This window comes from Acomys russatus, chromosome 13 (genome assembly GCF_903995435.1).
Source record: "Acomys russatus chromosome 13, mAcoRus1.1, whole genome shotgun sequence".
NCBI lineage: Eukaryota > Metazoa > Chordata > Mammalia > Rodentia > Muridae > Acomys > Acomys russatus.
In genome coordinates, this window is record NC_067149.1 from 51,670,641 (window position 1) to 51,697,571 (window position 26,931).

A 26,931-nucleotide genomic window follows, 5' to 3' on the forward strand; every position below is an offset into this window, starting at 1 on the left:
TCTTTTGTACATGGGGAATCACTTCACAGTCACCAAGTGCGTTTCCATTGAACTCCTCTTCCCCTGTCTGGGCTCCCTCTCTTTACTCTTACAGTCTCCACATTGAAGGTAGGAGGCAGGGGGGAATGGACAGCGGAAACCGGGGCTACAGCTCAGCAACGGCTGCTGGGAGCCTCGGGCAAGCAGGCAGGCGAGAGGGGATAGGGCTGGAGGAGTAGCTGGCTTGTCGGGAAACTTGACTCTGCCTCTGTCTTCAGCCAGAGAAGACTCTGATGGTTGACATATGCACGACTTGCCGCTGCATCGTGCAGACAGGAGCCTTCTCCAGATTCAAGCTGGAGTGCAGGAAGACCACCTGTGAGGCCTGTCCCCTGGTAAGAGAGGGTCTGAGGGACTGAGAGATGCCTTGGCCACTGTGGGACCCAAAGCAGCAGGACCTTACTGGGTTCCATAAATCTTGCCTTAGTTATGGGTGCTAGCCGGCAGCTCTCTGGACACCTACTTAAATGGTGTCCCTCAGAACTAACTAGAGTTTAGCTTTATGCACTTTAAGCATTTTGTTCTTGTGCTTTAAAAATAAGCCCAATATTCCCAAGGCGTCTAATGCTATACTCACAGCGCTGTGTCTTTAGAACCATATTTTAAGAGACATTACCACCGTACTCTGAAAACATAAAAAAAAAAATTAGTCGAGAAGTACTCGTGAGACCCTCGCAATGTGCAGGACCATTGTTTTTAAATTATCTGTACTACCTGTAGGCCCGGCTAGTAATCAATCAGGATGCAGACACTTGTTATATTTTAAAATAGCCTTAGTTAACCTGGGGCAGGTCAGATATCAAGCCGCTAAACTACTTTCCATACTAGGGCCTCAGGCATGGGATCCCTGTCTCAATCCCATGCCATCTGCTTCTAATAACTTCTATCAAGCTACCTCCCATCCATAATCCCAAATACTTGCTCATGTTCTTCATCTGGGCCAGATTCTCCATCCACACCACGGGCCATGTGCTTCTCCTCCAGCTAACCTATGGCGGCCTTCCTCTCTTCACTTCAGGTCTCTCTCCTTTCTCCTCATGGTCGTCCTTTCTTCTTCCCAGAATTCCTCTCTCTCTTAGCCCCACCTATCTCCTTTGCCCTGCCCAGGTGGGATGGCTTTTTATTAAGCAAAAGGTGGGTCACAGAGACAGCAAGCAGTAATTAGCATCAAAATACATCAGACCATCCCCCAACATATGACTCTACATGGTCTTCATCTAAATGGATGTCCCTACTTCATAAATCTACTTTTCAGCATTAGACACTCTAGGCACTTCACGCACTCATCAGGAGGCTGGGGGATGGCTCAGTTAAGGCATGTTTAAGTACTTTGTGCAAGCACGGGGGTGGGGGGTGGAGGGTGGGGGGGGGAGGGCTCTGAGCTAGAATTCCAGGACTTTACATAAAGCCAAGTACAGCAGTGTGTCTGCAATCTCATTGCTCTTACAGAGAGGTAGGAGGCAGAGACAGGAATGTTCCTGGGAGCTTGTGGGCCCTGGCATCCAGAGTAGTGAGCCACGAAGAGACCCTGTCTCAAAAACTGTGGACAACCTGCAGTTGCCCTCTGACTTCCATAAGTAGCCTGTGGACTGTGAATGCCTGCACTCACACACATGGACACATGGACACACACACACACACACATGTTTATTCTGTTTTGTTTTGTCAAGTTGTAATTCTTACTTGTTCTGGACACATTTTTAAGATACATCTGATGACTGTATAAATTTTAGTTTGGTAGGTAAAAACAAAATCATTGTACCATACTTGAAAGTATATTTTAGTTTAATTTACTCTTAATTTGAACATACTTTTAATTGACACATACGTTCTATATATTGAAGGGCTGCGGTGTTATTGTTTAATTATGATTCATAGCCCTTCCTAACGGGGATATTAAGAGCCTAGCACAGGCTGATGGGACCTGAATGCCTGAAGGGGCCTTAGCTTCTCCCTGCAGCCACGCTTTGCTTGTTTTAGACAGTACATGGGTAGGTGAGCTTCCTGTGAGCTGCAGGCAGGGGTTGCTTTAACTCAGGTGCCACCAGGTGGGGGCTTCTTCTCCTCAGCTTTACAAGCCCACAGGCTGAGTGGTGGGCAGTAAGGGCCCTGTGAGAGCACCTGGGAAGTGACACCGGAAGGATAGGGACAGGCCAAGGAACAGGGTGGGAGCTGGGAAGTCATGTGGGCGCTTCCTGCTTTTACCCGAATAAGGAACTAGTAATCCACACCTGTGGTTTTCATGGAGCGGCCAGCCCTACAGGAGATGCAATTCAGAGAGGATATCTATGCTTTGACCAAGAAGAAACCAACTAAATACAGACGCTCTATCTTTTGCAAAATTGCAGCTGAAGTTTTAGGATTTGGGGTTTAGGAAGTGAATGTAAGACAGCTCCCCTACCACACCTGAGGAGGCCTTCAACATGCAAGGGAATAATGCAGCCCTGAGTTACATGCCACCTCTTTCATCTCCGTTGCCCACTGACCTGCATTCCAGGCAGTGAGGAAATAGATTCAGACTGGGAGATTCGCACCCACGTCATCTGGAAGCTAAGCTGGCCTTGGGGGTGGAGCTGTAGCCTCTCGATGAGGGAGGTCTATTAGCCACCCCCTAGCAGCGCCCTCTGGTGTTCAGAAAGTGTGACACAGCTACTTCCTCTGCCTTCGGAAGGTGCTGTCCATATTTTAAAACACACATTCATTTTGTTGTTCTATATTATTCCTTTTTTTTTATTTTGTTCTCCAACATTCTGATGTCTTTCTAGAGCAGTGTATACCATTAATAATCTCCAGATTAGCCTGGCTTCTATGTGTTTTTCAAACTTTGCTAAGACTTGCCTATCGTAGGTCAGATTTTTAACAGCCTTGGTACTCTTTGGCCCTGAAGAGCTTCAGTAAGGCCTTGGGGGTGGGGCAATTGCAGCGAGTGACATGTAGGTAGACCTGCTTGATGCCACCACCAGATACATAGTGTTAGCATCACCTCCCACGGAGACCACAGCAGTGTGGTTTGTTTAGGCGAGTGGTGGGGATGAAATGAAGCTTGGTGGGCATGGGGCAAGTATGGAGAAGAGAGGCCGCCCTGCTGTGGCCCACTCAGCTCACTCTCTACAATGAGTTGAATGCCCAGGATGGAGGATGGGGGACAGACAGTGGACAGAGCAGATGTCAGCAAAGAGAAGTAGGCGAGACCTGACTGAAGGGCATGAGCAAGGGTGAACCAGCTGAAGGGGCTGCTTACCACAGGCCTGTGGTGAGCGAGGCTGCGTTTTGGGATAGGGCGGAGCAAAAGGGAGCAGAACTAAAATGGGTGTAAACTTGGACTCATTGGCTGTAGCGGGGATATCAGTGGCTGCTTGGGAACTTGACCTGTTGATGGAGGAAGAGTTGACCACTTCCTGCAGTGACTGGACCATCCAGTCGTAGCGAGAGACAAGGGCTCTCTATGTGTGTGTGTGTGTGTGTGTGTGTGTGTGTGTGTGTGTGTGTGTGTGTGGTGACTTTTCACAATGAGTTGAATGTCTCATGGGACCGTCCAGGAGAGTGGCACATACTGGCAGGTCATGACATACATATCTGCTGGCAATGGCCACTTGGGTATCCAGCTGTGCCCGGGCAGGCCCTCTTCCTGTCCCCTCAGTGTCCTGGACCTGACAGTAGCTTCAGTCTGCTTCATAGGGCAGCAGACATGGTGGGGTCAGGGTGTTGGGATGGGAAGGCACTTGTTTCTTTCACCCATTCCTGGGCTGATGCTGTGATGCATTAAACCATCCGGTCTCCAAGCCCCACCGTCCCCGAATAACATGGCTTCCCTATTCTTCACCCTCTCGCCCTTTCCTTTCTGTTGCTTTGCCCCTCAGGGTCCTCTTTGCGTTTTTCTGTTCCTGGCTGGGCTCTGCTTCTTCCTTAGTGTGGATGATGTCACCCATCGCCCTTCCATATTCTCCCTGCCTCTTCCTCCCTCAGCCCCCTCTCCTTGCTTCTTAGGTAGAGAGAAGCTGTCTATGTTTCCTTCTTAGGATACAATTTCCTATGTTCTCCTAACACTCACTAAAAGTGTCCAAATGCAATCGCCCACGAAGTTGGCCTGATTTGAAGCTGCGTTTTATTTCTTCATTTGACCCAGAACCAACCACTCACATTCCCCATCCCACCTCTTCACGCTCTCTCTCTCTCTCTCTCTCTTTCTCTCTCCCACTCCTTCTCCCCTCTCCCTCTCCCTCTCTCACTTTCCTTGCTTGTGTACCTTCCAGGAATTGTGCATTGTAAAAACAGGTTCAACCTCACAATGGAAACATTTCCTCATGGCCCTCAAAATCCAGCAGCAGCATTTCAAAGTGGTACTTTTGGCCCCGGGCCCAGGCTCAATGCCTCCGTGCCGAACTCCATCCTCACGTCCAACCCCCAGAAGGCACATCAAGTTCATAGGTTGATTAACGAGGAGCAAATTGCTTAAATTCACTTCTGGGCAAGCTTACTGGCGCCAGCAGAGACTTCCATCTGGGTGCTAAAACTGATTGATTAGAGGTCACCCCCTGACCCTCTATTACAAGATAGTCTTATATTGTAGCTCAAGCCTAAAACTTATAGATGCTTTTCTGTTTTAACCTCCTGAAGGCTAGAGTCACAGGCATTAGGCACCATGCTTAGAGTGTTATAGATTTTTTTCCTCCACAGGTCCTCTGGTTCCCAGAGAAAGGCTCCAGGACAGATAGATATTCTTATTTTGTTTATTTCTATGTAATCCCCATCTGTCCCTTCTTCCCTCCCTTCTCCCTGCCCTTCCTTCCGTGTGTGTGTGTGTGTGTGTGTGTGTGTGTGTGTGTGTGTGTGTATGTGTGCATGCAAATGCCTGAGGTCAGCTGTCCCTTTTGTTTTTGAGACATGGCTTCTCACTGTGACCTCGCCAATTAGGCTAGGCTGCCTGGCCAGTGCGTCCTGCGGATCACCTGCTACCTTCCCAGTACTGAGATTACAAGCATGCATTGCTGCTCCTGACGGCTTATGTGGATGCTAGGGGTTGGGCTCAGTCCTTCAATGCTTGCTTTCTCATTACTGCCTGACTTATCTTCTCAACCAATATTAAGCACATCTATATTATACGTCTCAAGAGCACCTTCCTTCTTTTTAGGGGAAAGAGGAGAGAGAATAAGAGCTTTTATGTTTATGGAGCAATGAGGCAGTGGATGGCATCATTTTTATCTTCTGTTTTGTTAAACCTGCTTAAAGTATCTTTACTCTGCAAACTAAGACATCTGCATCTGCAAACTAAGACTCTCCTGAATGTAAGCGAGTTTTTGCAAAATAGCGAAGCCCTGCTATCGGCAAGCTGCTGCCTTTCCCAGTGCAGATATGAATGAAGGGCTCTTATCCTAAGCCGCCACCAAGATCTGAGCTGATGCAGGAGCCAGCTGCTGGGCGCACAGGAGTCAGCATACACCCTCAGGGATAACTTGATGGTCAAGGGGAGCTTCCAGTGTGTTAGGGTTCCAGTGAACTTCTCACCAGTGTTTGGCTTCACTAAGTGTGTTTGTTTGTGTATGTGTGTGTGTGTTTTCTGTTGTGGGATGAGATCTTAGAGTATATTAAATGTGTGTTTCTCAGTTGATTAAGGGTCTAAAGAAACATGTGCTATTTCTTTTGTGAGGTGTTGGTTTAAGATTTTTATTTTTACTTATTTTTTTTTAAGATTTAACAATTTTATTTTATGTGTATGGGTGTTTCACCTGCATGTGTGCATGTATACTGTGAGATGCCTGGTGCCTCCCGAGGTTGGAAGAAAATGTCAGATCCCCTGGAACTGGAGCTACAGATAGTTACAATATTGTGGATGCTGGGAGCTGAATAGGGGGGGGGAGCGGGGGGACCCCCTCCCATAAGAACAACTTTAGCAAGTCACAGTGCTGCAGCTTGAGTGGGACACACATGTGTGGAGGGAAGCAGTGTCAGAGGGAGCAGTGAGAGCTGGTGAAACCTGGTTGGAGTGCCATTGCTTTGAGTAAGTCTTATCCAGGCATGGCACATTTTCCTTCCCCACATCTACCACTAGACCCGTGCATGATCAGAGATGAGACTTCAATGTCTACAATGCAAGAGTGATGGTTTCTGATTTTCTTATTTTATACAAGATGCTTTTGGATGGTGTTATTCTTTTGATGTCATCAGTTTGTGTCTTTGGGAATTTTGCTGGAAACACGAGTTGTTTATCTTGCTCTCCTAACTCTGTCTCCTCTGAGACATGGCAGATGGACTTTCTGTTCAGATCTCTGGATTGTCCACCTGTCCTTTGTCTCTGGCTTCTCTCAGGTGTCTCAGTTCACATGTAGGTAAGGGGCCAACCAAATATTTGAGGGGTCTTTACATAGACCATTGTAGGCTTCCTTGTTTTGATTTCTTCCTTTTTGAGACTCTCCCTCCCCCAACCCCTGCCACCTCAGTTTTCAAATCTTCTAGTAGTTCTGAACTCTGTGTCCTCAGGAAGACACATATAATCCCCTGAGCCCTAGCTGTCCAGTGCTGTACACACTGCCTAGTGGGGAAGGATATCAAAATGTGAATTTTGTCCATTGTACTTCCTTTTTTCAAGGGTCTTCCCGAAAAGTATTTCACTGTTGTAGCCTTGGCTGTACTGAGACTCACTAGATAGGTCAGGCTGGCCTCAAACTCACAGAGATTTGTCTGCCTCTGCCTCCCAAGTTCTGGGATGAAATGCATGCACTGCCACCACCTGTCTTCAAGGGTCAAGCAACCAATAATTTTTTTTCTGATCTTGCCTTTAATAGTTGTTTTATTATCTACCAACCATTTTCCATTGTTACCTGAAGCAGGGTGGTGGTGGTGGTGTGTCCATCCAATACGAGCTCCCGTATCACTACTAGAACCAGAACAGTGCCCAAACGATCTTGAGCAACAGTGTTATGGCTGGATATGTCTTTGGAAGGCCGTTCTAATGGACGCATGGTAGCCTGTGGTAGGAGGCAAGGACGGAAGTAAGGAGACAAGATAAGACTTTGCCAGAGTCAATGGAAGGCGATGATGGCTTAGACGAGGCCATGATGGAAGGGACTGAGTATGACTAACAGTGGCTGGGTATGAGATGCATTTTTAGCAAGACTTGGCAATGGTTGTGGTGAAAGCACTGAGAAAAATAGATGGGGGAGTCAAGATAACGTCCAGATTTCCAGTTGGAGCAACTAGGTCATGCCACTGTTTGACAAGAAAAAGACAACTGGGAAAGGGTGATACTTGGAATTAAAAAAATATGAGTTTCATTTTGGACAGAAGTCTTAAGACAAGGAGTAGATAAATAGTTTTTTAGTACACAGTTCAGAGCTCTGGGGAGAGGCCTTCTATAGCAAGTCAGAGAGCTACAACTTGAGTGAGCGGCACAAATATGGAGGCAAGAAATGTCAGAGGGAGTGTGAGACCTGGCAAAATCTTGCTGGAGTAGGATGCCGGCCAACTCTGGGGGTAACTGTGGGGGTAGTGGAGGTGAGAAGTCAGCCAGGTGAACCTAGTTATAACTGAGGTGCTCTAGGAAGTTAACTATGGCTGCTTCCTTTCCTGGATACAGGGCTATAGGGAAGAGAAGAACCCAGGTGACTGCTGTGGGAGATGTTTGCCTACAGCTTGCACTATTCAGCTGAGAGGAGGACAGATCACGACACTGAAGGTGGGAACCAGCTCAACTCAGAAGTCCCCCCCTCCCCAATCTCACACCACTCTTGGGCTTCTCACTTGAGGGAGGGTGTCCTTTCTTTAAGCAGAAGAGACTAATTTGGGTTCACTGTTGGTTTCTTTTCTCCCTTCACTTTCTAAAGAAAGTGTAGGTGACTTGTGGAAGGCACAGGGTTTCCTCTTTGACTTCCTTATAACTTTGCTCGTTCTGACAAGCATGTAGTTGCTGTATGGCCTCAGAATCTGGATGTTTTTCTTGGCCTTGAGGCTCTGTGGGACTAGACAGGTGACCTGGTAAGCAGACCCACCTGTGACTTCTGGCACTATCCGGTGGGTCTGAGAGAGGGTGTCTTGGTTCCTATCTCATCAATTGGTTGACTCTTACTGTGTCTCCATCTTGTAAGTACTTAGGTGGGTGGGATACTCTAAGAACTTCCTAAGTTTCTGCAACTCTCTTCATAGTAAATAAATGATGGAGCCAAGACTCCGCCTTTAGTCTGTACTGAGTATGGGAGGGGGAGGTTTACCTGTTGTCTCACCCTTCTTCCATGATTCTCTGCATTGTGTTAGCAACTCAGAGGTCAAGGTCATGACTGACAGTAGCTTTGCAATCCAAACAGCATCAATGCATTTCCCCTCCATCTACTCTCCTCTTTATTTTCAGCGTGATGAGACACTCCAGGATGGCTGCGATAGTCATTTCTGTAAGGTCAATGAGAGAGGGGAATACATCTGGGAGAAGAGGATTACAGGCTGCCCGCCCTTTGATGAGCACAGGTGTCTGGCTGAAGGAGTGAGTACTACAGTTCAGATCTTGCCTTTGTCTTGAATGTCTCACTGTTTGACTCCAAGGATGGGACTCCATGCTCTTATGTAAGCTCACACTGTCCAAGACAGAGCTCTGTCCTGAGGAGTCAGTGAAATGGTGATAAAGACTTAGCTCTCTGAGGCATAGGAGGCTTAAAAAACGGTTGGTCACCAGGGGGTTGGGCCTGGGAGGCATGGTCTTTGAATAGGGAGGCAGGACATGACCCCATTTCCTTTTTTTTCTGATCACTCTAGTCAGGTGGAGTGTTTGCTTGGCTCACGGTTGTGATGGGAAAGCATATATCTGGGGATTTCAGCTCTGATCTCTGAGTTTAGAGCCAGGAATTCATGTGACCTGAGAATCTGTCCATGTTGAATTATATTGTGCCTGATCTCATACATTTTTTTTTTTTTAGGGCAAAATCATGAAAATTCCAGGCACTTGCTGTGACACATGTGAGTATAGTACTCAGAGTGTGTGCTCCCCTGTGCACTAGACCAAGGCCAGACCCCGGTTTTTAAAGTAAACTTTATTCTAGAAAAGTAGTTGTTAATTATCAGCTGGCCATTATGCTCATCTCTTCGGCCAACTGCCTTCTCTTCCTGACTGGCGTCAGCCTGTTTCCTGCTCAAGTCTCCTATCAACTGCCCCGGAAGCAGTTACTTCCTGTCTTTTCCCAGCTCCATCTCTAGCTTCCTATGCACCTTAGACTATCTGAGTGTTCATACGTCTATCATGAGGGAGCATCATAAGGCTAGTCCGAGTTTATGGCCTTATTTTCATCATCTTTGCTCCCTCTTGACCTGGTAGTTACAACTATACCGATGGCTCTAGCTGGTAGAGTGATGGGTGGTTTTGGAGATGTGTACCAGGCAAATATCCAACCGCCCCCGCCCCCCAATGCATTTTTGGTTCATGAGCACAAGTCATAAACATCGTACTTAGATGAATATTTCTTCTTTTTAGTTTCGCTTGTTTAGCTTCATTTTAGGTCAATGGGCTCATGCTTGGTTGCAGTGAGAGAAGGGTGGAAGATGGATTTCCTCAACCATTTCTCCTTCTCTCGATGGTCTGCTGTGAGAGCCCAGTGATTGCCAGCACCAAACTGCAGGAGGAGGAAAGTGCACTCGGAGAATGTTTCTTTCCAAATTCCCCTCAGAGTGGCTTAAGAGTGTGAATTCAGGAAGCCACCTGAGAAGATGCACACTCTCTAGATACTGTTCTTAGGATTTGGTTAAGGGGCTGTTAGCTACAAAACCAATAGTAAGGAGTCTTCACTGGCCAAAATGTTCAGGAGGCTGTAAGACCTTCTATAAGGAAAATATTGGCTCCAGGTTCACTCTTATTCAGGTGGAAGACTTACTCATTAAAACAAAATTAGTCTGAAATTGGGAGGCAGGCTAATGTGTCTATAGGGGATGGCCTAGATTTGGAACCATGCCCGCATGGAAAACTGTCATGTTTCAGATCAGAGAAGTGAGCTGGCATTAGACCTTAAACTTCAAAGTGAGTCAAGCAGAGCTTCAGGTGCGAAGGCCACTGTATATAAGGAAATTCACGTTGGTGACAAAGAAATATCAACTTTCAAAAAGACGGTTGCACAGAGGTTCTTAGGAGTTTCCTCAGCCTCCACAGAGGGAGTGTATATGTATGTGGCCATGACGATTGTCTTCTCAGCCAAATATAGGGATGGACGGATATTAATTCTACTTAGTGGCTCCTTCATTGTCCATTAGTTTCTGGGTATAGTTACAGCATAAGGTTGCTCTGGCCATGATGCTTTTCAGAATTATATAAAAGCAAGTTTGGCCATCTGTCTATATGACCCAACTGCAGTCAACCTGGGCTCCTTCTGCAATTAAAATTGTACTGTTAAGTGAGTTAAACCCTGCAGTAATGTTATCTCCGAACCCCGGGAGCCGGGAGCAGCTGAGTTGAGCTTGAATAACTCAATTCCTCTCCCTGCAACTGGCTCTGGCTCATTGTTGATGATGAAAAGAGGACCATTTTCAGCTTAGTGAAGGCGCTGGATGTGGAACGTGTTCCACAGAGTCCCAGCAAGCCAGCCCTCCAGTTCCACCTCTCACCTGTTCTGTAGGTGAGGAGCCTGATTGCAAAGACATCACAGCCAAGCTGCAGTATGTCAAGGTGGGAGACTGTAAGTCCCAAGAGGAAGTGGACATTCACTACTGCCAGGTAAGGCTGTGTAGCTTCAAGAAGACCTGAGTGGGGAAAGCTAAGTTGTCATCTAAAAAGGCACAAGGAAGAGAGACACAAGGACTGTTAGGGTTGTTTTCAAAGTAGATGTTTCTCTCAGTGAGTAGCAAGGTTTGACTCCAGAAGAAAGACCAGACCAAATCTGTAAGGAGACTGGGGAGTCATCTGTGGAATACAGGGGACTCAGGAGCAATCAGTACATGTAGAAATCACAGCCAGAGGGACCTGGGTGTGTGTAATAACTGGAGAAAGGCAGTTGATGGTTTCCTGAGCTCTACCTTTAAAAGTCGCGTAGCTCTCGTAGGGGTCTCTGGGTGAGGCAGGGCCTATCTTGCTTGAAAAGGCAGGGCGATGGGATGGTTGCCGGTTGTCCCCAGGGTCCTGCTGCCCCTGTTTCACCATTGTGATGCCCTGTTTCTCTGCTGTATTACAGGGCAAGTGTGCCAGCAAAGCGGTGTACTCCATTGACATTGAGGATGTGCAAGAGCAGTGCTCCTGCTGCTGGCCCTCGAGGACGGAGCCCATGCGGGTGCCCTTGCTCTGCATCAATGGCTCCGTCATGTACCACGAGGTCATCAATGCCATGGAGTGCAGGTGTTCTCCCCGGAAGTGCGGCCAGTGAGTGGACTCCCACTGCTGCCTATGCCGTGGCCCGACCAGACAGAGGATCACTCCATCCCTTGTGCATCCTGCCCTTTGTGCCCTTCTGTGCCCACAATAAAGGCCAAGCTCTCGTCTTAACCAAGGCTGGTGCTGGACTATGTCTGAAGTCTGAGATGACAACTGTGGCCTAGATGTGAGGTCTGAGGCTGGTTTTGGGTGACAAGCCACATGGTACCCCTACAAATACTCCTAGGCCAGTGTTTGGAGCTGAGGCCGTCTAATCTCCAGGAAGCAGTGGAATTATAGCATCCTTTGGGGAGGGACGGGGTGAAGATGCTTAGCCTGGTGGCCTGGACCTATAAACGTATGCTTAAGAACACCCTGTTCTCAAATCTCTCAATCAGGCTGTTTCTGTGCATGGCAGAGAAGTGGGTCCTGGACCTGGACTCTTGCTTTCAGGGTGGATGACAAGTCTCCTATGTACCTAATGGTCACTGTGAGAGGGAGGTACCCAACGATGGGGATGCCCAAAGATACAGGAGCCAGAGGGTCAGACACCTGAGCTCTATATATGGCCCTCACCCAAGTGTATGGTCTCTATCAACCCCTACGTGGCTTTTAGATTCAGTTCTGTTATCTGTAAAACTAGCATGGTCATCTCATTCATAGGATTGTGAGGACCAGTAACTCGTGCTTAAGATAAAGCTTGAGTGTCCTAGGTGACTACAAAGTAGCCGAAGAGACGAGCATAGAAATGAGAAACCTGTGGCCACAGGTGGGAAGAAGTGGCTCTAGCACTATCAGTGGCAGAGTGTTGCCTGCATTTCCTGCACCCCTATGGCTGAAATGCTCTGTTTGGAGCTTTATGCTAGCTTCCTTCCTGCTCCAGACAGCTTTAGTGGAAGGGCTCAGTTACCACAAAACAGCATCCAGCTCCCAGATCCCTAGGTGGTACTGTCACCCTCAAGCACAGGTGGTCTTTCTTTGAAATGTATTGGAAAAGGGGCATGCCCATGCTGGCAGGATGGGAAGGAGTGTCGCTGTGAGGGAGAACAAAGGGGATGTCCTGGTGGTGGCTGGGCGTTTGGTGGGGCCTGATGCTCATTACAAGTCTTTTCACACAGAGGAGATTTACCTCATTGAAAAGGTTTAGACCTCCAGTCTGCTGGCCTTCTCTGAGGCCTGTACAGATAATGAAAACAGCGCAGAGAAGCCAAATGGCTTGCCGAGGTCCCACAGTCTCCGAATGGCAGTTCCAGGTTCAAAACCCGAGTACCTTTACAGATAGACAGGAACCCCCAGGCCACTCAGCCGGAGTCCCCTCTGCTTATATTTCATCTCTCCCATGGGAATCAGTGAGTGCTACATTCCTAGGTTTCTACCACCTGCTAAGGACACACTGCCCAAGAAGCTCTGTCACAGGGCACGGGCCACAATGACGACTAGGTTTGGCGGAGAGCTGAGTGCAGTAGACAGAGGAAAGAATAGATGAATGTTTTATATAACTGCTTAATAATTCAAAGGTTGTCATTTCTCCACATTTCTCCGCTCCCCAACTTTGAGTCGTCTCTGAGGTCAGGCACTGGAGGAAACCAGATCCAGGGATAAGGAATTGACTGTCAGTCTTCTGACTGATCACTTAACACTACCTGTGGACGAGGACAGCTGGTCAGTTTTCCTGTGACCTGCCCTTTGGTGGTTGAACGATGACTTCCTCATGCTATTTCACACAAAATAGCCAAGTCGAGATAGCCACATTTCAATTAAAAACACAGGAAGAGGAACAGGTGTGCCCTCTTACTTTGTTGTCTATTGCTGTGATTAAACCCCTCCCCAAGCAACTTGGGGGAGGAAAGGGTATTTAGTTCCGCTTACAGCTCAAGGTTCATCATGAAGCTAAGTCAGGGCAGGGACTCAAGTTGGGAATCTGGAGGCAGGAGTTGATGCAGAGCACATGGAAGGTGCTGCTTACTGGCTGGCTTCTCATGGCTTACTCAGCCTGCTTTCTTATCGAGGCCCAGGTACAGACATCCCCATATGTTCCCTGGAACCTAACCTGTTGTTCCATTGGCTTTCTCAAAGGCAATCTTATAAGAACCTTCAATTAAGGGCCCCTCTTCCCAGATGACCCTAGCTTGTGTCAAGTTGACAAACATCCACTAGTGTAGGGGTATAACGCACATGCATATCTATGTGCACGTCCATGTTTCTCTACCAATAAGTTCCCTAAGGACAGAATCTGCCCTTGACACTAGGGACCCTTTTTTATGGTCACCCTTAGACCAAATGAGACAGAATTGTCTTAGTTAGAATCACCTGTCAACTTATCATAGCCTTGAGTCATCTGACGGACTCTCAATTGAGGGAGTGCCCAGGTTAGACCCGCTTGTGGTTCTGTGTGGATTGATGACTGCTATCAGAAGGCCCAGCCCACTGTGGGCAACACCCTTCCTAGCAGGTGGGCCTTCGTAGAGCGGGAGCAAGCTAGAGAGAGCCGGTAAGCAGTGTTCCTCTATGATTCCTGTGTCCAAGTTTCTGCCTTCAGTTCCCGTCCTGACTTCCCTCAGTGATGGACTGTGACCTGGAAGTTTATGTATGCCCAATAAGCCCTTTTTCCCATAGCTGCTTTTGAGCGTTTAATCAAACCAATAGAAAAGTCTCTAACAGGGTTTTAGGGGAATGCGGTGGAAGGACACCTTGAGGGAGGATAGAAAAGGGATGGATAGGGTGGGTGGGTGCCTTTTTATTCACGTAGGAATAGAAATGACACGGAGAAGGGTCTGTGGAACAGGAAGAGGGTACCGCAAAGGAAGGAGAATGAAGGGGGGAAAAAAAAGAGGGAGAGAGATGCTGAACTGCAAGGTGTTCTGCCTGGGACACGCAGGCTGTGGGCTCTTCCTGTGTCAACATAGGTTCCCTAAGCCACCTCAGGGAAACCACAGCATTGCCCCACAGCTTAACTTCTAGGCACCCTTTAACTATTTCAGCGTCTCCTGGGGAAGCTCGAATAGACCCGTGCCTTCTCCCCCCCCCCCCCCCCCCCCCCCCCCCCCCCCCCCCCCGCCCTGTGTTCTTGTGTGCACGTGTCCTCTATTCACACAGCTGCAGCCTCTTCTGCTTTCCTCCAGACCGGGCAGCTGGTGATGGAGTATGTGAAGGGGGTCTCGTTGTGTTGTTTTAAGTCCCTACTACCACCCAGGGCTGTAGCCTGTAGAGTGGTGACCCTTGGGGCCACAGGAAGGAGGCTTCCCTGGTAGGACTAGAAACTAATCAGCCAGGCGGTTCATGAGATAATCCGGCTGAATTATCACAGGGCGGGCGAGGTGGGCTGTGTGGCGCTCACCCAGGCTCTGGGTGGAGGAGCGCCAGCAGCATTGATTCCCTGGTCCTCAGCCCTTGATCCCAGCGCTGCACAGGCTGCACCTGAGCATGAGAGCCTTTCTGGAAGTTGGGCTAGTTTCTCAGAGCAGGGGCGGGGTGGGGGGTGGGGGGGGGGAGCTGCGGAGAGGGATGGATTGGAGGAGGTGGCGGCTGCAGGGGCATGAGGGGCGGGCACGTCCAGACGGAGCTGAGCCGGAGCTGAGCCGGAGATGGAATTAACTCTCAGGCAGCCACATAAGCCTGTCCAGAGGCGAGCGGGGCCAGGGGCCACCAGTTGGGGCTTGGCGTCAGGGGACCAGCACTATGGCGGCCCCTGTGCTGCGAGGTAAGTTTCCCCTGCCCAGGACCCTGGTTCTCAGCATCCTACAAGTTGAGGAAGATGTGGAGGAGAGGGCATTCTAACACCTGGCCTTTGGGATGAGTGAACCTGAAGGGGAAAAAAAATGCTGACCTCTTTCCCCTGTGGTAGGGAAGGTGAAGCTGCCTGGAGCAGTTCCCCCGAAATCTTATTTTTCTTTACATATTTTATCAAGGAGGGGACGAGTGGCAGAGGGCTGGTGCCAGCTCTCAGTGCCCGGCCACCAGTTCTGCTTTGCCTCTCCCTGCTATAGTCTTTCAATGTGGCTCAGTCTGAGTGTAAGCAAGCCAGGAGCCAGGCTGATCTGACAGTGCACCGAGGACACAGCACCCTAAAAGTGACCCCCAGGTTCCAGAAAGCTCTTTCTCTCACGCTATCATCAGGAAGGTCTCTGATATGAGTCATGTTACCTGGGTGTGGGAAAGCACAGGTATAACATTCCCACAGGTGTTTCTTAGAAGAAAAGCAGACTGAGGTGGGGTTTGGGTATCAAGGATGTGATTTTACCGCGCCTCCCAAATCAGAGTGAGCAGACAGATGTACTTGGGAGCTTGTCTTTGCCTGGGATGGGAGCGGCTGGGTGTCTTGTTGCTGGAGCGGGAATGGGAGCTGACTATGGCTTTGGGATGAACAAGGAGAAGGGAGCTGAAGGCAAATGTTAGCCATAGTCCTAATATTCTGTGAACAGATGATCCGGGAACTACATGGGCCCTGGCCCAGGGCAGGAGGTCCCACTGAGTGAGGTCAGATCTAGTCCAAAGGCAAGTGGCAGGTGGCAATAGGATCTTAGATAAGGGGTGTGTGTGTGTGTGTGTGTGTGTGTGTGTGTGCATGTGTATCTGAAGGAGTGTGTATGTAGGAGCATGTGTGTATGAGTGTGTGTGTAGTGTGTGTGTCTGTATGAGTGTGTGTATATGAGTGTGTGTATGTGTGTCTGTGTATGTATGAGTGTGTGTGTGTTGAGTATGTGTGTATGTGAGTGTGTGTGCCTGTGTGTGTGTGTGTATATATATGTGTGTGTGTGTTAGAGTGGGGAAAGCTGCTTTTTAAGATGACAGAGACACTCGTTTGTCCCTTCACCTGTCTGAATTTTGCAACCTGATACCAGACCCCACACAAGGAACCTTGCTGTCACTCTGCTCCATCTGTGGAACATCCAGGACCCATGTGCTTCTGTTATTGTTTTGCTTTGTGCACTGCCATGCTGGCATCTGAAGGCCCAGGAAGGTCCAGCGGCTCCTTCTGTCCTCTGACTTGCCTTTGTGTGTCCTAGCGCCATTGTGTTGGTTGATTGAGTGTTCAGCTGCAGCTTCTATGTGTACTTTCTTTGTGTCTTCCATTGTGGGATTAGAGAGGAGGAGGCAATTGGGCTCCAAGTAGAACATATCTATTCTTATTTTCTAGGGATCTAATTATTCTTTCCTAATCCATATATTCGGTGGCTCCTTTCTGCTGGGTGAAAGAAGCCTCGTATCCCAGCCTGCACATGTCATGCCTAGAGTGCACGGAAACCATGCTTTGACTGCCAGAGATGGGGACTTAGTTGAGAAGAGCATCAATCTGTGTCGATCTCTAGTTGTGGCCAGGTGGTTAAGGAAGACCTAAGGAGGAAGCCTGCAGACACCTAGAGGATGGCTTAGTGCAGAAACAGAGGGCCATGGCATGAAAGCGATGGAGCTGTTCAAGGACCATGGGGCAGGCAGTGGCTGGAGCAGTGTGATGGGGAGGAGAGTGAGGAGAGCAAGTCTGATTACATGTCTTCTAGCTGAGGCTGTATCCAAGGGGAAATCAAGGCTATTCTTTTTTTTTTTTTTTTTTTTTTTTTTTTTTTGGTTTTTCGAGACAGGGTTTCTCTGTGTAGCCTTGGCCGTCCTGGACTCACTTTGTAGACCAGGCTGGCCTCGAACTCACAGCGATCCGCCTGCCTCTGCCTCCCGAGTGCTGGGATTAAAGGCGTGCGCCACCACGCCCGGCTATCAAGGCTATTCTTTATCAAGCATTTCAGTGTACCCGACACTATGGCAGATGATTGGCACAGTAATCCTGGGAGCCTCTACTCAGCTCACTTTAGGGAAGGTAGCTCTGATGTTCAGAGACGCTAAGGACCACGCCCATGATCACGTGATCACCAACCTCTAAGAAACCAGAATTTAAACTAGCATCTGACCTTGGACCATATATTTCCCCCACCAACAAACCTTATTGCTTTTGTTCTATTTGAAAGACGACATTAGGAGGAAGCCTTGGAGGCCAGTAATTGAGAATGGGAAATGTGCGTGAAACCAGGGCTGCTATAGGATGCATTAGTTTTGCAAGGGGCCGAGTTAAATGCGGCGATCATGTTGCAGGGAAGTTTGGGCCCCCGATGCTGTTTCTGACCTGGAATCTGCATGGGCAGTTTATTTAAAGGGCTTAAGCCCAGGCAGGCTCGGGGTACACACTTAGCTAGACTAAGAATAGCCACTGTCATTGAGAAAATGTATGAACTTTCTGACAGGTCAGAAAAGGAAGTAAGTCACATGGCTCTCACTGTCTATAAAAGGAGACCAGCATTAAATTTTAAATGAATGTTATAAGCTAGGTGTGATGGCACCCACCTGTAACCCCAGCACCCAGGAGGCTGAGGCAAGAGAACCATAAATTCAAGGCCAGTGTATAGGACCTAGCAAGAACCTGCCTCAGGACAACCCGTATTGACACAACATGTTGGTCAACATAAAATGCTGTAGTTTTAGTCACAGATTTTATTTTATTTTTCAGTGCTGGTGACAAAATCCAGGGCCTTGCACCTGCTAAACTCCACTGCTGAGCCAAATCCCTAACACCCATTAGTAGGTTTTAAAGAGTATTATTTACTCATGGATGGTTACTGGGTAGCTTCCGATAATTTAAGATAGAATATATTTCTGTTTTATTTTTATCTGGACCAGCCTGCTCTATTACATTTAAATTTTTATTTTATTTTATTTTATTTATGTGCTTTGTCCGCATGTATGTCTGTGCACCACATGCATGCTCGCAATTTGTGGAGGCCAGGAGGTCATCAGATCCCTTTGAACTTTGAGTTACAGATGGTTGTGAGCTGCCATATGAGTGCTGGGAATTGAACCTGGGTCCTCTGGAAGAACAGCCAGTGAGTGCTCTTAAGTGCTGAGCTATCTCTCCAGCCCATCTCTGTTACATGTGTAAAATGGCTGATTGCAAGCCTAGGTTTCTATGACTAATGGGCTAATTGATTAAATCTCTAATTGGAAAGGAAGTGCAGTGCATAGGAAACTCCATTTAATATTCCACATAGACCAGTGGCTCTCAATTTTTTATGACACTTCTCCCGGGAACTGTTTTTTTCCCCCTTGCTTGAAATAGTAGAGTCTCACTATCGACACTCGCTGTGTAGCCCTGGCTGGTAGCACGTCAACCCCATCAGTTCTGGGATTACAAGCACTGGCCACCACACCCAGCAGAGACTGCTCTCCTTCAGGCTTCTATCTGTCGACCTCTCCTCTCAGCCTCAAGACCATCCACAGTCCCTCCCGGCTTGTGGCTCTGCCCCAGACAGAGTCTCTCAGTTTGTGTTTTGCTGAAACAGCTCTTCATCTTTTCCTCTGGCTTGAAGGCCCTTTTGTTTGGTTGTGCAATAAGAGTTAGCTTTTTATTACTAATATTCTAGGAGTCTCTTGACTGGTCAGTGGTATTTGGATGAGAAGCTAGCCTTAGTTTCATTCAGGTGGGGAGCCTGTCTTCAGCCTGGCGAATCATCTAAGCTTTGGTTTCCACTTTCCCAGTTGTGGTTTTCCTTGTACTTTTTGTTGAGTTTGCTGAACTTCTGAGATCTTTAAGCTGCTATATTTTGTCAACGCTATGGTGATTCGATCAATAGTTCTGCGACAATTTTTTTTTGTGTCCCCTTTTCCTCCTGTTTTTCCTCTGGAACTCTAACCGTATGTGTCCTGAGCTGGTTGATCCTGTCTAGTAGCCCCTGAGGCTTGGTAACTGCTTTTCAACCCTGAGTCCTCTGCTCACCAGATTAGTGTCACTGCTCTGCTTTTGTTTTTAACTTTACTGGTCTCTTTTCTGTATTCTCCTGTTTTTTTTTTGGTTTTTTGTTTTTTTTTGCTAAGCTCATCTCATACATTTTTCTTGTTAGCTATTGTGATTTTCAGTTCTAGGAATTTTATTAGAGAAAAGTCATATTCATATATAATTCTCATACCATAAAACCTACCTGTCCAATGGGTTTGCTTTAATATATTCACAGAGTTGCATAATCTGTACCAAAATCTAATTTAGCACATTTCATCATGTGAAAAGAAACTTCATACCCCATGACAGTCATGTACCTTTTCCCTTCCCTCTGGTCCCTGGAATGCAGTAATCTAATTTTGTCTTATAGGTTTGCTTATCCTGGATATTAACCATAAGTGGAACTTTCTGCTCTGTGACATTTAGTGTCTGGATCCTTTCACTGAGTACAAACTTTTAAGGCTCATCTGCCTCCTGGCATGAATCAGTCCTCAGCTCCTTTCTATGGCTCAACAGTGTCCCCTTGTAAGCATATAATGCATTTTGTTAATCCATGTGTCAGCTAATGGACATATGGCTTTCTACTGGGAACGCTGCGTCCTTCATCTCTCAGGCACAGAGTTAGTTTTCTTTCTCTGGAGTGAAGAGTCTCGCCACGCATGACAGTTCTCTTGAACTCTTTTCAAGGAATCTCAAAGTATTTTCCAAAGTGGCTGTGCTATTGTATATTCCTGCTAGCAGTCTATGGTGGTTCCAACTTCTGTACAAACTCAGAAACACTAACCATTGTTCATATTTTGTAGTACAGTCATTCTCACAGGTCATGTGCCACACGGTTTCACATGAGTCCCGGAGCAAGAGAAGCCTGTCGCTAGAGACGAAGGAAAAGCCACCACACCTGGCGCCCACGAGCATGTTTTGGTCCAGGACTACAGAAGTGGTGCATGCCTCAACCAGGATTAGCCCCTTCTTCCATCATGGCTTCAGTTTGGCCCCTTAACTTCTAGGACATTCATTAGAGACTTGGTCACAGTGCTATCAAGCAGTGTCCTCTGTATTGGCAGCACAGATGTACAGCATTCCATGTGGGGTCTCAAGAAGCAACAGAATTCCTTGACCAGTTGCTGTCTCACAGCTCACTATTTGTATGAGTCAGTTTCCTGTCACTATAACAAAAGAGCAGAGAGCATCAATTTATAAAGAGGAAAACTTTATATTGGTTCACAGCTTTGGGGGTTCCATTTATGAGTTGCTTTGGGCCTGGGGTGAGGCAACCCATTGCAGATGGTGCTTGTGGGAGAGTGAAGACCCTTCCTCATGGCTGGGAAGCAAAAAGGGAGGAGAAGGGGGTGGGGTCTTAAAATCCCCTTCAAGGGCAGCTAAAACTGTTTTAAAGACCTCTTAGTAGGCCCCACTTTTGAAAGGTTCTATACCTCCAAGTAATGTTATCAGGAGGACAAGTCATCTTTGGTAGAGCATTCTTGATCAAAATAAAAAACAAACAAACAAAAAAACCAAACCAACCCAAAACCCAAAACCAAACCAACCAAACAAAAGCTCCACATCATTCACAGACTATTTAATAAGCATTTTCTATGTACCATGCTTTGTTCTGAGTGCTGAAATCTGAAGAGTGCATAGCTTACCTGGAAAGACAAATGTGTACATCTGTGCCAATGTGTAAATCTGTAAGTGTGACTATGCCACACTACAAGTGCCTTTCTTGCAGGTCCCTATTACAAGAGCACCCGCTGCTCATCTGAGTCTGTGTTCCATGCTCTCTTCTTCCCGACGATGGGTTAGTCTGTATTTCCCAGTCTCCCTTGCAGTGGATGTGGCCATGAGACTGAGCTCTAGGCAGCAGCCCATGTAGGGTGATGCTCACTACTCCTGGGTCTGGTCCATAGACACTTTTCTGGCCACCTCGTCTACACTCTTCCTTTCAGCAACTGTTCATCATCTGGAAGTCAAAGTCGATGCCGATGGAGCTGCTGTCATCCAGAGTCCCTGAAAATGACCTGGAAAATGACCTACCACCTTGTCACCAAACCGGGGCTGTTACGTTTGCAAGAAGTGAACATTGTTGCATTTTCCACCTAGTTTCATTTTTAGTGTATTTGTGACGTGTCAGTTGGCTGTGCAGACTGTCTTATATGGATAGTGTTAATTATTTGCCACCAGTGTGGATATAGTAGTGAAGTAATTGTACTTATTGACATAGTAACTCAGTTCCCAGATGTACTATCCATGTCAAATGCCTATATTTCAGTCTTGTTCAATAATGCTGCCTCCAAATTCTCCCAGTCTGATAAATTTAACAAACAACCCACTATATTTTTATGTACTCTAGACATATAGGGAGAGCCCCTCAAAGATGGGGCTTGGGTAGTGTGCATCTGGCACACGGTCGATGTAGGATGAGGGGGCAGATAAAAAGCTGGGAAAAAATGAGCACAGTGGGGAAAGTGCCTGATGCAAAAGTTCAGATGTCCAGAGTTTACACAAAAACCACTGTACACAGTAGTGCAAGCGTCTGTGACCCCAGTGACATGATGGGGAGATGTAAAGAGAATCCTCGGACACGTGGCTGCCTTGGTGTGTGCAGTCCTGAACAGTAAGGGAGGCCATGTCTCAAACAAGGTGGAAGGTGAGATGGGCACCGAGGGTGACCTCTGACCTCCATGGTGCCCCATGGCAATGCATGTGCCCATCTGTCCCCTCTCTCGCCCCTTCCCCATCTATCACTCTTTCACTCTCCTTTTCACTGTTGCTCTTTCTCTCTCTCACACACATCATACAAAGGCAAATAATGCTTTGAGACACCATCATGAAGTGGAGAGACATAAAATGAAGTAAATATTTGCAAGTCGTAGGCCAGATAGGAAATTTGTTTCTGGAATATGTAAACGAGTCTTAAAATGACATAACAAAAAGACAGTAGTCTCGTTTGTAAGTGGGCAAAGAATCTGAATTTCTACAAAGAAGATACCCAAGTGGCTTGCATTCCTCGAAGAGATGACCAATATCATTAGTCACCAGTTAATACAAATCCATCCTAAATTTCAATGTTTAGGCTTCCGTCTCTAGTTTTGAGATATTTATCTTCACTGTGATAAGGAAAGTTGTGGGTTCATTCAAGAGAAATAGGTGGTCAGAGATAGGATGTTTGTGGGTTGCGTGGGGGCATGAGAAACACTGAGGGGATTCGCCAAGGAGATGAGCCAATCAAAGTGCAGAGAAAGAGAGAGAGAGAGAGAGAGAGAGAGAGAGAGAGAGAGAGAGAGAGAGAGAGAGGGAGAGAGAGATAGACAGACAGACAGACAGGCAGGCACAGAGACAGAGAGACACAGACACACACACACACACACACACAGACAGAGGGAAATTATATTTTGCTCATTGCTCATAATGCGTCATCTTTTATGTCAAACAGAGTGAACTTGTTGCAAAACAGGCTTAATTAATAAGCTAAGAGGACAGTTTTGACCAATTACATTGTAGATAGACTATATCAAAACAGGCTTAATTGATGAGCTAGTAGGATAGTTTTGATCAATTACGTTGTAAACAGGCTGTGTGTTCACAGTAGACAAAGGAGGGCATGTATACCTTCATCTGATCAGTCATGCTCCCAACCACGGTGCAGGATCGGCTACCAGTGATTAAGTTTCATTTGGGCCACCTGTTTGAGTTCTAAATTATGGATTTTTTCATCGAGGACATGGGACGATAACATGTCCTACAGAGGATTATCAGGAAGGTTCAATGAGTTGCTACAAACATGAACTGCTTAGAAGGTGCCTGGCCCTTCCAGTGAGGCCAGGTTTGGGTAATGAGGAGTTGCTACAGTTTGCGTCTTCTATGTCCTTCAAAGGCCCATCTGTTGAAGGTCTGATTGTTGGCTTACTACCCTATCAGGATATGGGGGAACTTCAGAAGTGGCAGACAGTGGCTAATGGGATGGGGGTGGGTATTTGGGACCGTGGGATTGAAAGGGATACCAGAACTCTAGCACCTCAACTTTTATGGCTTCCTGGCTGTCATGAGGTGAGCAGCTTCCTCCACTAAATTCATGCATCATCTTGTGCTGTCTTGCTACAGGCTCCAAAGCAGTAGAGACATCTTACCATGATCCAAAACCTCTCAAACCATGATCCAAAAGGAAAATTTCTTCTTTTTCAGTTGATTTATCTCAGGTATCTGTTCCAGCAGACGCCTGGAAATTTGACTAACACAAGAATGTTTATATCTGATAGAGGCATTAGGAAAGAGAACGTTAGTAAATCCCAAGACAATAGAGATTTTATAGAACACTGCGACCCATGTAATGAAAGGTCCATCCATTCATGACAGTAATTGGTACTGAGTAGTAAGGTGTTAAAGATCCCTCCACTTACCCATCAGTCCCCCATCTCCCACCCATTCTTCCACAAACATGCCATTTATCCTTACTATAGCTCGTATGGTCTTTAGAATGTAATTTAAATCATGTTGCTCCTCTGCTTAAAATCTTATTACATTACTATAAATTATGACCTTGCATAGTAACAATGGGATCTGGCAATGGTTAAAGAGTTGGAGAGAGATGTTCTGAATCAAAGACTATACCAAAGGCCAAAGAAGAGAAAAAGCAGGTCATCCTGTGGGAGCTACAGGAATTTCTTTCTGAATACACACACACACACACACACACACACACAGACACAGACACACACACACACACAGACACACACACACACAGACACACACACACACACAGACACACACATATGAGAGAGAGAGAGAGAGAGAGAGAGAGAGGGAGAGAGGGAGAGAGAGAGAGAATATATAGACATATGCCTGTGCATGGCGGAGCAGGAGAAAATACTGGGAAAGTTGAGAAGAATATAAAAGATAACAAAAGGCCTTCCAGGACATGTTAAAAATGTTAACTTTGATCTCAAAGGGTCTTTTTTGTGCTTCCCACCCCACACAGCTGGTTACTGGTAGGAATGTAGGTGGAATAGAAGCAGAAGGAGGCAGCAGGCCTCAGTCCCAGGAGCCCAGTGATCTGAAATAGCCAAATCAGAGACTGACTTCTCAGGACCAAAGGGCTGCCTTGGAATCTCTTCTCCTACCTTGCCCACTGCAGATGCCTAGTCTTCTCCTCCAGAAGAATTCCTCCACACTTATCACCTCAGGATTTAGGAGGCTGAGACAGGAGATTTGTGAGTTAGAACAGACTGTGCTACATTGTGAGACAGTTCTTAGAAAAAAAAAAGAGTCATCTTCTCTGGGGTCTTTTCTGACACCTCTAGGCTGAGTGGAAAGCTCTGGTCTTCCTTTGTCAGCCATTTTCCTTCCCTGTGAGAACCAAGACTTGTTGGAAAGAACTATGTACTGTTCAGCCTTATAATTGGAACAGTCCTACAATGCATAGCTCTGGAACGAATGAACAGAGATACAGAAGTTTGTATGTAGCAGCCCTACCCTTCCACAGGACAGCCAGGTGAGCTTACAACATGATGGAGCGTGTGTGCAGCATAGGATGGGGAAGACGGAGGCAGAAAGCAGACTAAGCAGTTCAGACAGGTAGATGTAGCGCAGATTGTGAAGAGCACTGTGTGAATGTTTTAGAAAGCAGAAGTAGGAAGCCAGAGGATGGGAAGGACCTGGTTCAATCGCTTCACTGTGGCAGGCTGAGTCTACTATGCCAGTGTGAGCCAAGGAGAACTCATGTGTTAGCTCCCCTTCCTGCTGGCGCGACTCTGTACCCGACAAGAAGCGACTCAGTGGAGGGAAGATTTATTTCGGCTCATGGTTTGAGGGGACAGTCTGATGTGATGGGCAACTCCAGCGATCAGAGACTCTGTGCTGGCTAGAGTATAGAGTTCTTTGCTACATGGCACTGTTAGGAACGAGGAAGAAGAGGAAGAGGAAGAGGAAAAGGAAGGACGAAGGAAGAAGGAGGATGGAAGGGAAGAAGGGAGGGAGAGGAGAGCGGAGAGGAGAGGAGGGAGAGGGAAAGGGAGAGAGAGAGGGAGAAGGAGAGAGGGAGGGAGGGAGGGAGGGAGGGAGGGAGAGAGAGAAAGAGAGAGAAAGAGAGAGAGAGAGAGAGAGAGAGAGAGAGAGAGAGAGAGAGAGAGAGAGAGAGAGAGAGAGAGAGAGAGAGAGCACTTAGGCTAGAAGTGAGGCTGGGTTGTAACCCTTAATGTCCACCCTCAACTGACCCATTTTCTTCAATGAAGGTGAAGCACATACTCTTGAAAGGGTGTCCAAATGCCTGTGGGGGGACATTTTAAATTCAAATCGCAACAGCAAGAAAAGTAAGGTCAGTGGCGGGGAGGTCTGTGTGCAGGCTGGCTCTCCTATGTCAGCACCAGGTAAAGATGCTAACTGTGACAACACTGTCACTGGGAATGAATGGAGTGTTCAGTTGCATCTGAGCCAAGGCTGTATGGTAAATTGGGCTAAGGAGGCAGATTTAGAAAAGGCTTTTCTCGTGTGACAGGACCTTGGGTTTAGTGTGGTTGCATTCGGAGCTGTGGAGTGTTCATTAGGACATGCAGGGCAAGCTGTGGTGGGATCAGGCAGACAACTGGGCCCTGGTTGTAAACTGATGATGCCCCCAGTTCATTCAGGATTGCTCAGCAGACGTGCTGGTTCTGAACCGATGTCTATCATTTGAGGACAGATGTTCCTTTGTCCTATGGTGGGATTACAGCTCAGCAAACCCATCTTGAAAATACCGTATGCTGAAAACGTAATGAGTGTGCCTCACCTAGCCTACTTCATTTTTTTTCTCTTATTGAAAACAGATTTTTTTTTTCACATGATATACCCCATTACATTCCCCGCCCTCGACTCCTCCCAGTTCCCTCTCTCCTCCTCTCCCATCCGGATCCACTCCCTTTCTCTTGTCTCGCGTTTAGAAAGCAAATAGCCTTCTAAGGGATAATAAATATGACAAAATAAAATATAATAAGATAGAACAAAACTATCACATAGGAGTTGGACAAGACAGACAAACAGAAGGAAGAGAGCACAAGAGAAGGCACAAGAATTGGAGGCCTGCTGGTTCACATATTTAGGAGTCTTATAAAAACAAAAACAAAAAACGACACTAAGCTGGAAGCCACAGTATATAGGCAGAGGACCTGGTGCAGATCTGTACAGGCCCTGAACATGCTGCCTCAGTCTCTGTAAGTCTATATGAGCTTTGCTCATGTAGATTTAGACAGCCTTCTTTCCTTGGTGTCCTCCATCCACTCTGGCTCTTACACTCTTTCTGCCTCCTCTTTCACGGAGTTCCCTGAGCCCTGGAGGGATTTGATAGGACGTCTCATTTATGACTGAGTGTTCCAAGATCTCTCGTTCTCTGAATAATGTCTGGCTGTGAGTCTTTCTCTGTATTTGTTCCCATCTGCTATAGGAGAACGATTGTCTGGTGATGGCTGAGCAAGAATGTCATTAGGAGTCATTTTCTTCTTACATTTTCTCATTTTTCTTAAAGAATAGTAGTATTTGATTTGACCCCAGGTCTCTGGTTCTCGGCCACTGAAACAGTGTTAGAGGTATGGGCTCCATCTGGTGGAGTGGGCTCCAAGTCGAATTAGGTATTGCTTGGTTACTCCCACAAGTTTTATGCTCCTAGCATATCTTGCAGGCAGGACTCTGCTGTACATGAAAGAGCTTGTGGCTAGCTTGCTGTTCATATTTCTCTTTTGTAACATGAAGAGTATCTGTATGCACCAAAGATGGCCAATGACTTATATAGGTGCTGACGTCAGTAATGGGGCCTTGCTGTCAGTGTGTGGAAAGCAACCTTTAGTCTTAACAACAGCCT

The 26,931-nt window shown here is 47.1% G+C and overlaps 2 protein-coding genes across 2 annotated transcripts in view; both read left to right on the forward strand.

Annotated features, from left to right (window-relative positions):
* Vwf (von Willebrand factor) overlaps window positions 1-11,470 on the forward strand; it is a 138,896-nt gene extending 127,426 nt beyond the window's left edge. The window contains 6 exon segments of the mRNA XM_051155405.1: window positions 258-374; window positions 7,613-7,711; window positions 8,381-8,509; window positions 8,940-8,979; window positions 10,623-10,720; window positions 11,175-11,470. Of these exon segments, the coding sequence (XP_051011362.1) occupies window positions 258-374; window positions 7,613-7,711; window positions 8,381-8,509; window positions 8,940-8,979; window positions 10,623-10,720; window positions 11,175-11,363 (672 nt within the window). The 3' untranslated portion in view covers window positions 11,364-11,470.
* Window positions 11,471-15,028: 3,558 nt separating this feature from the next.
* LOC127197685 (anoctamin-2) overlaps window positions 15,029-26,931 on the forward strand; it is a 185,622-nt gene continuing 173,719 nt past the window's right edge. The window contains exon 1 of the mRNA XM_051155656.1: window positions 15,029-15,050. Within this exon, the coding sequence (XP_051011613.1) occupies window positions 15,029-15,050 (22 nt within the window). The remainder of the gene's footprint in view (window positions 15,051-26,931) is intronic.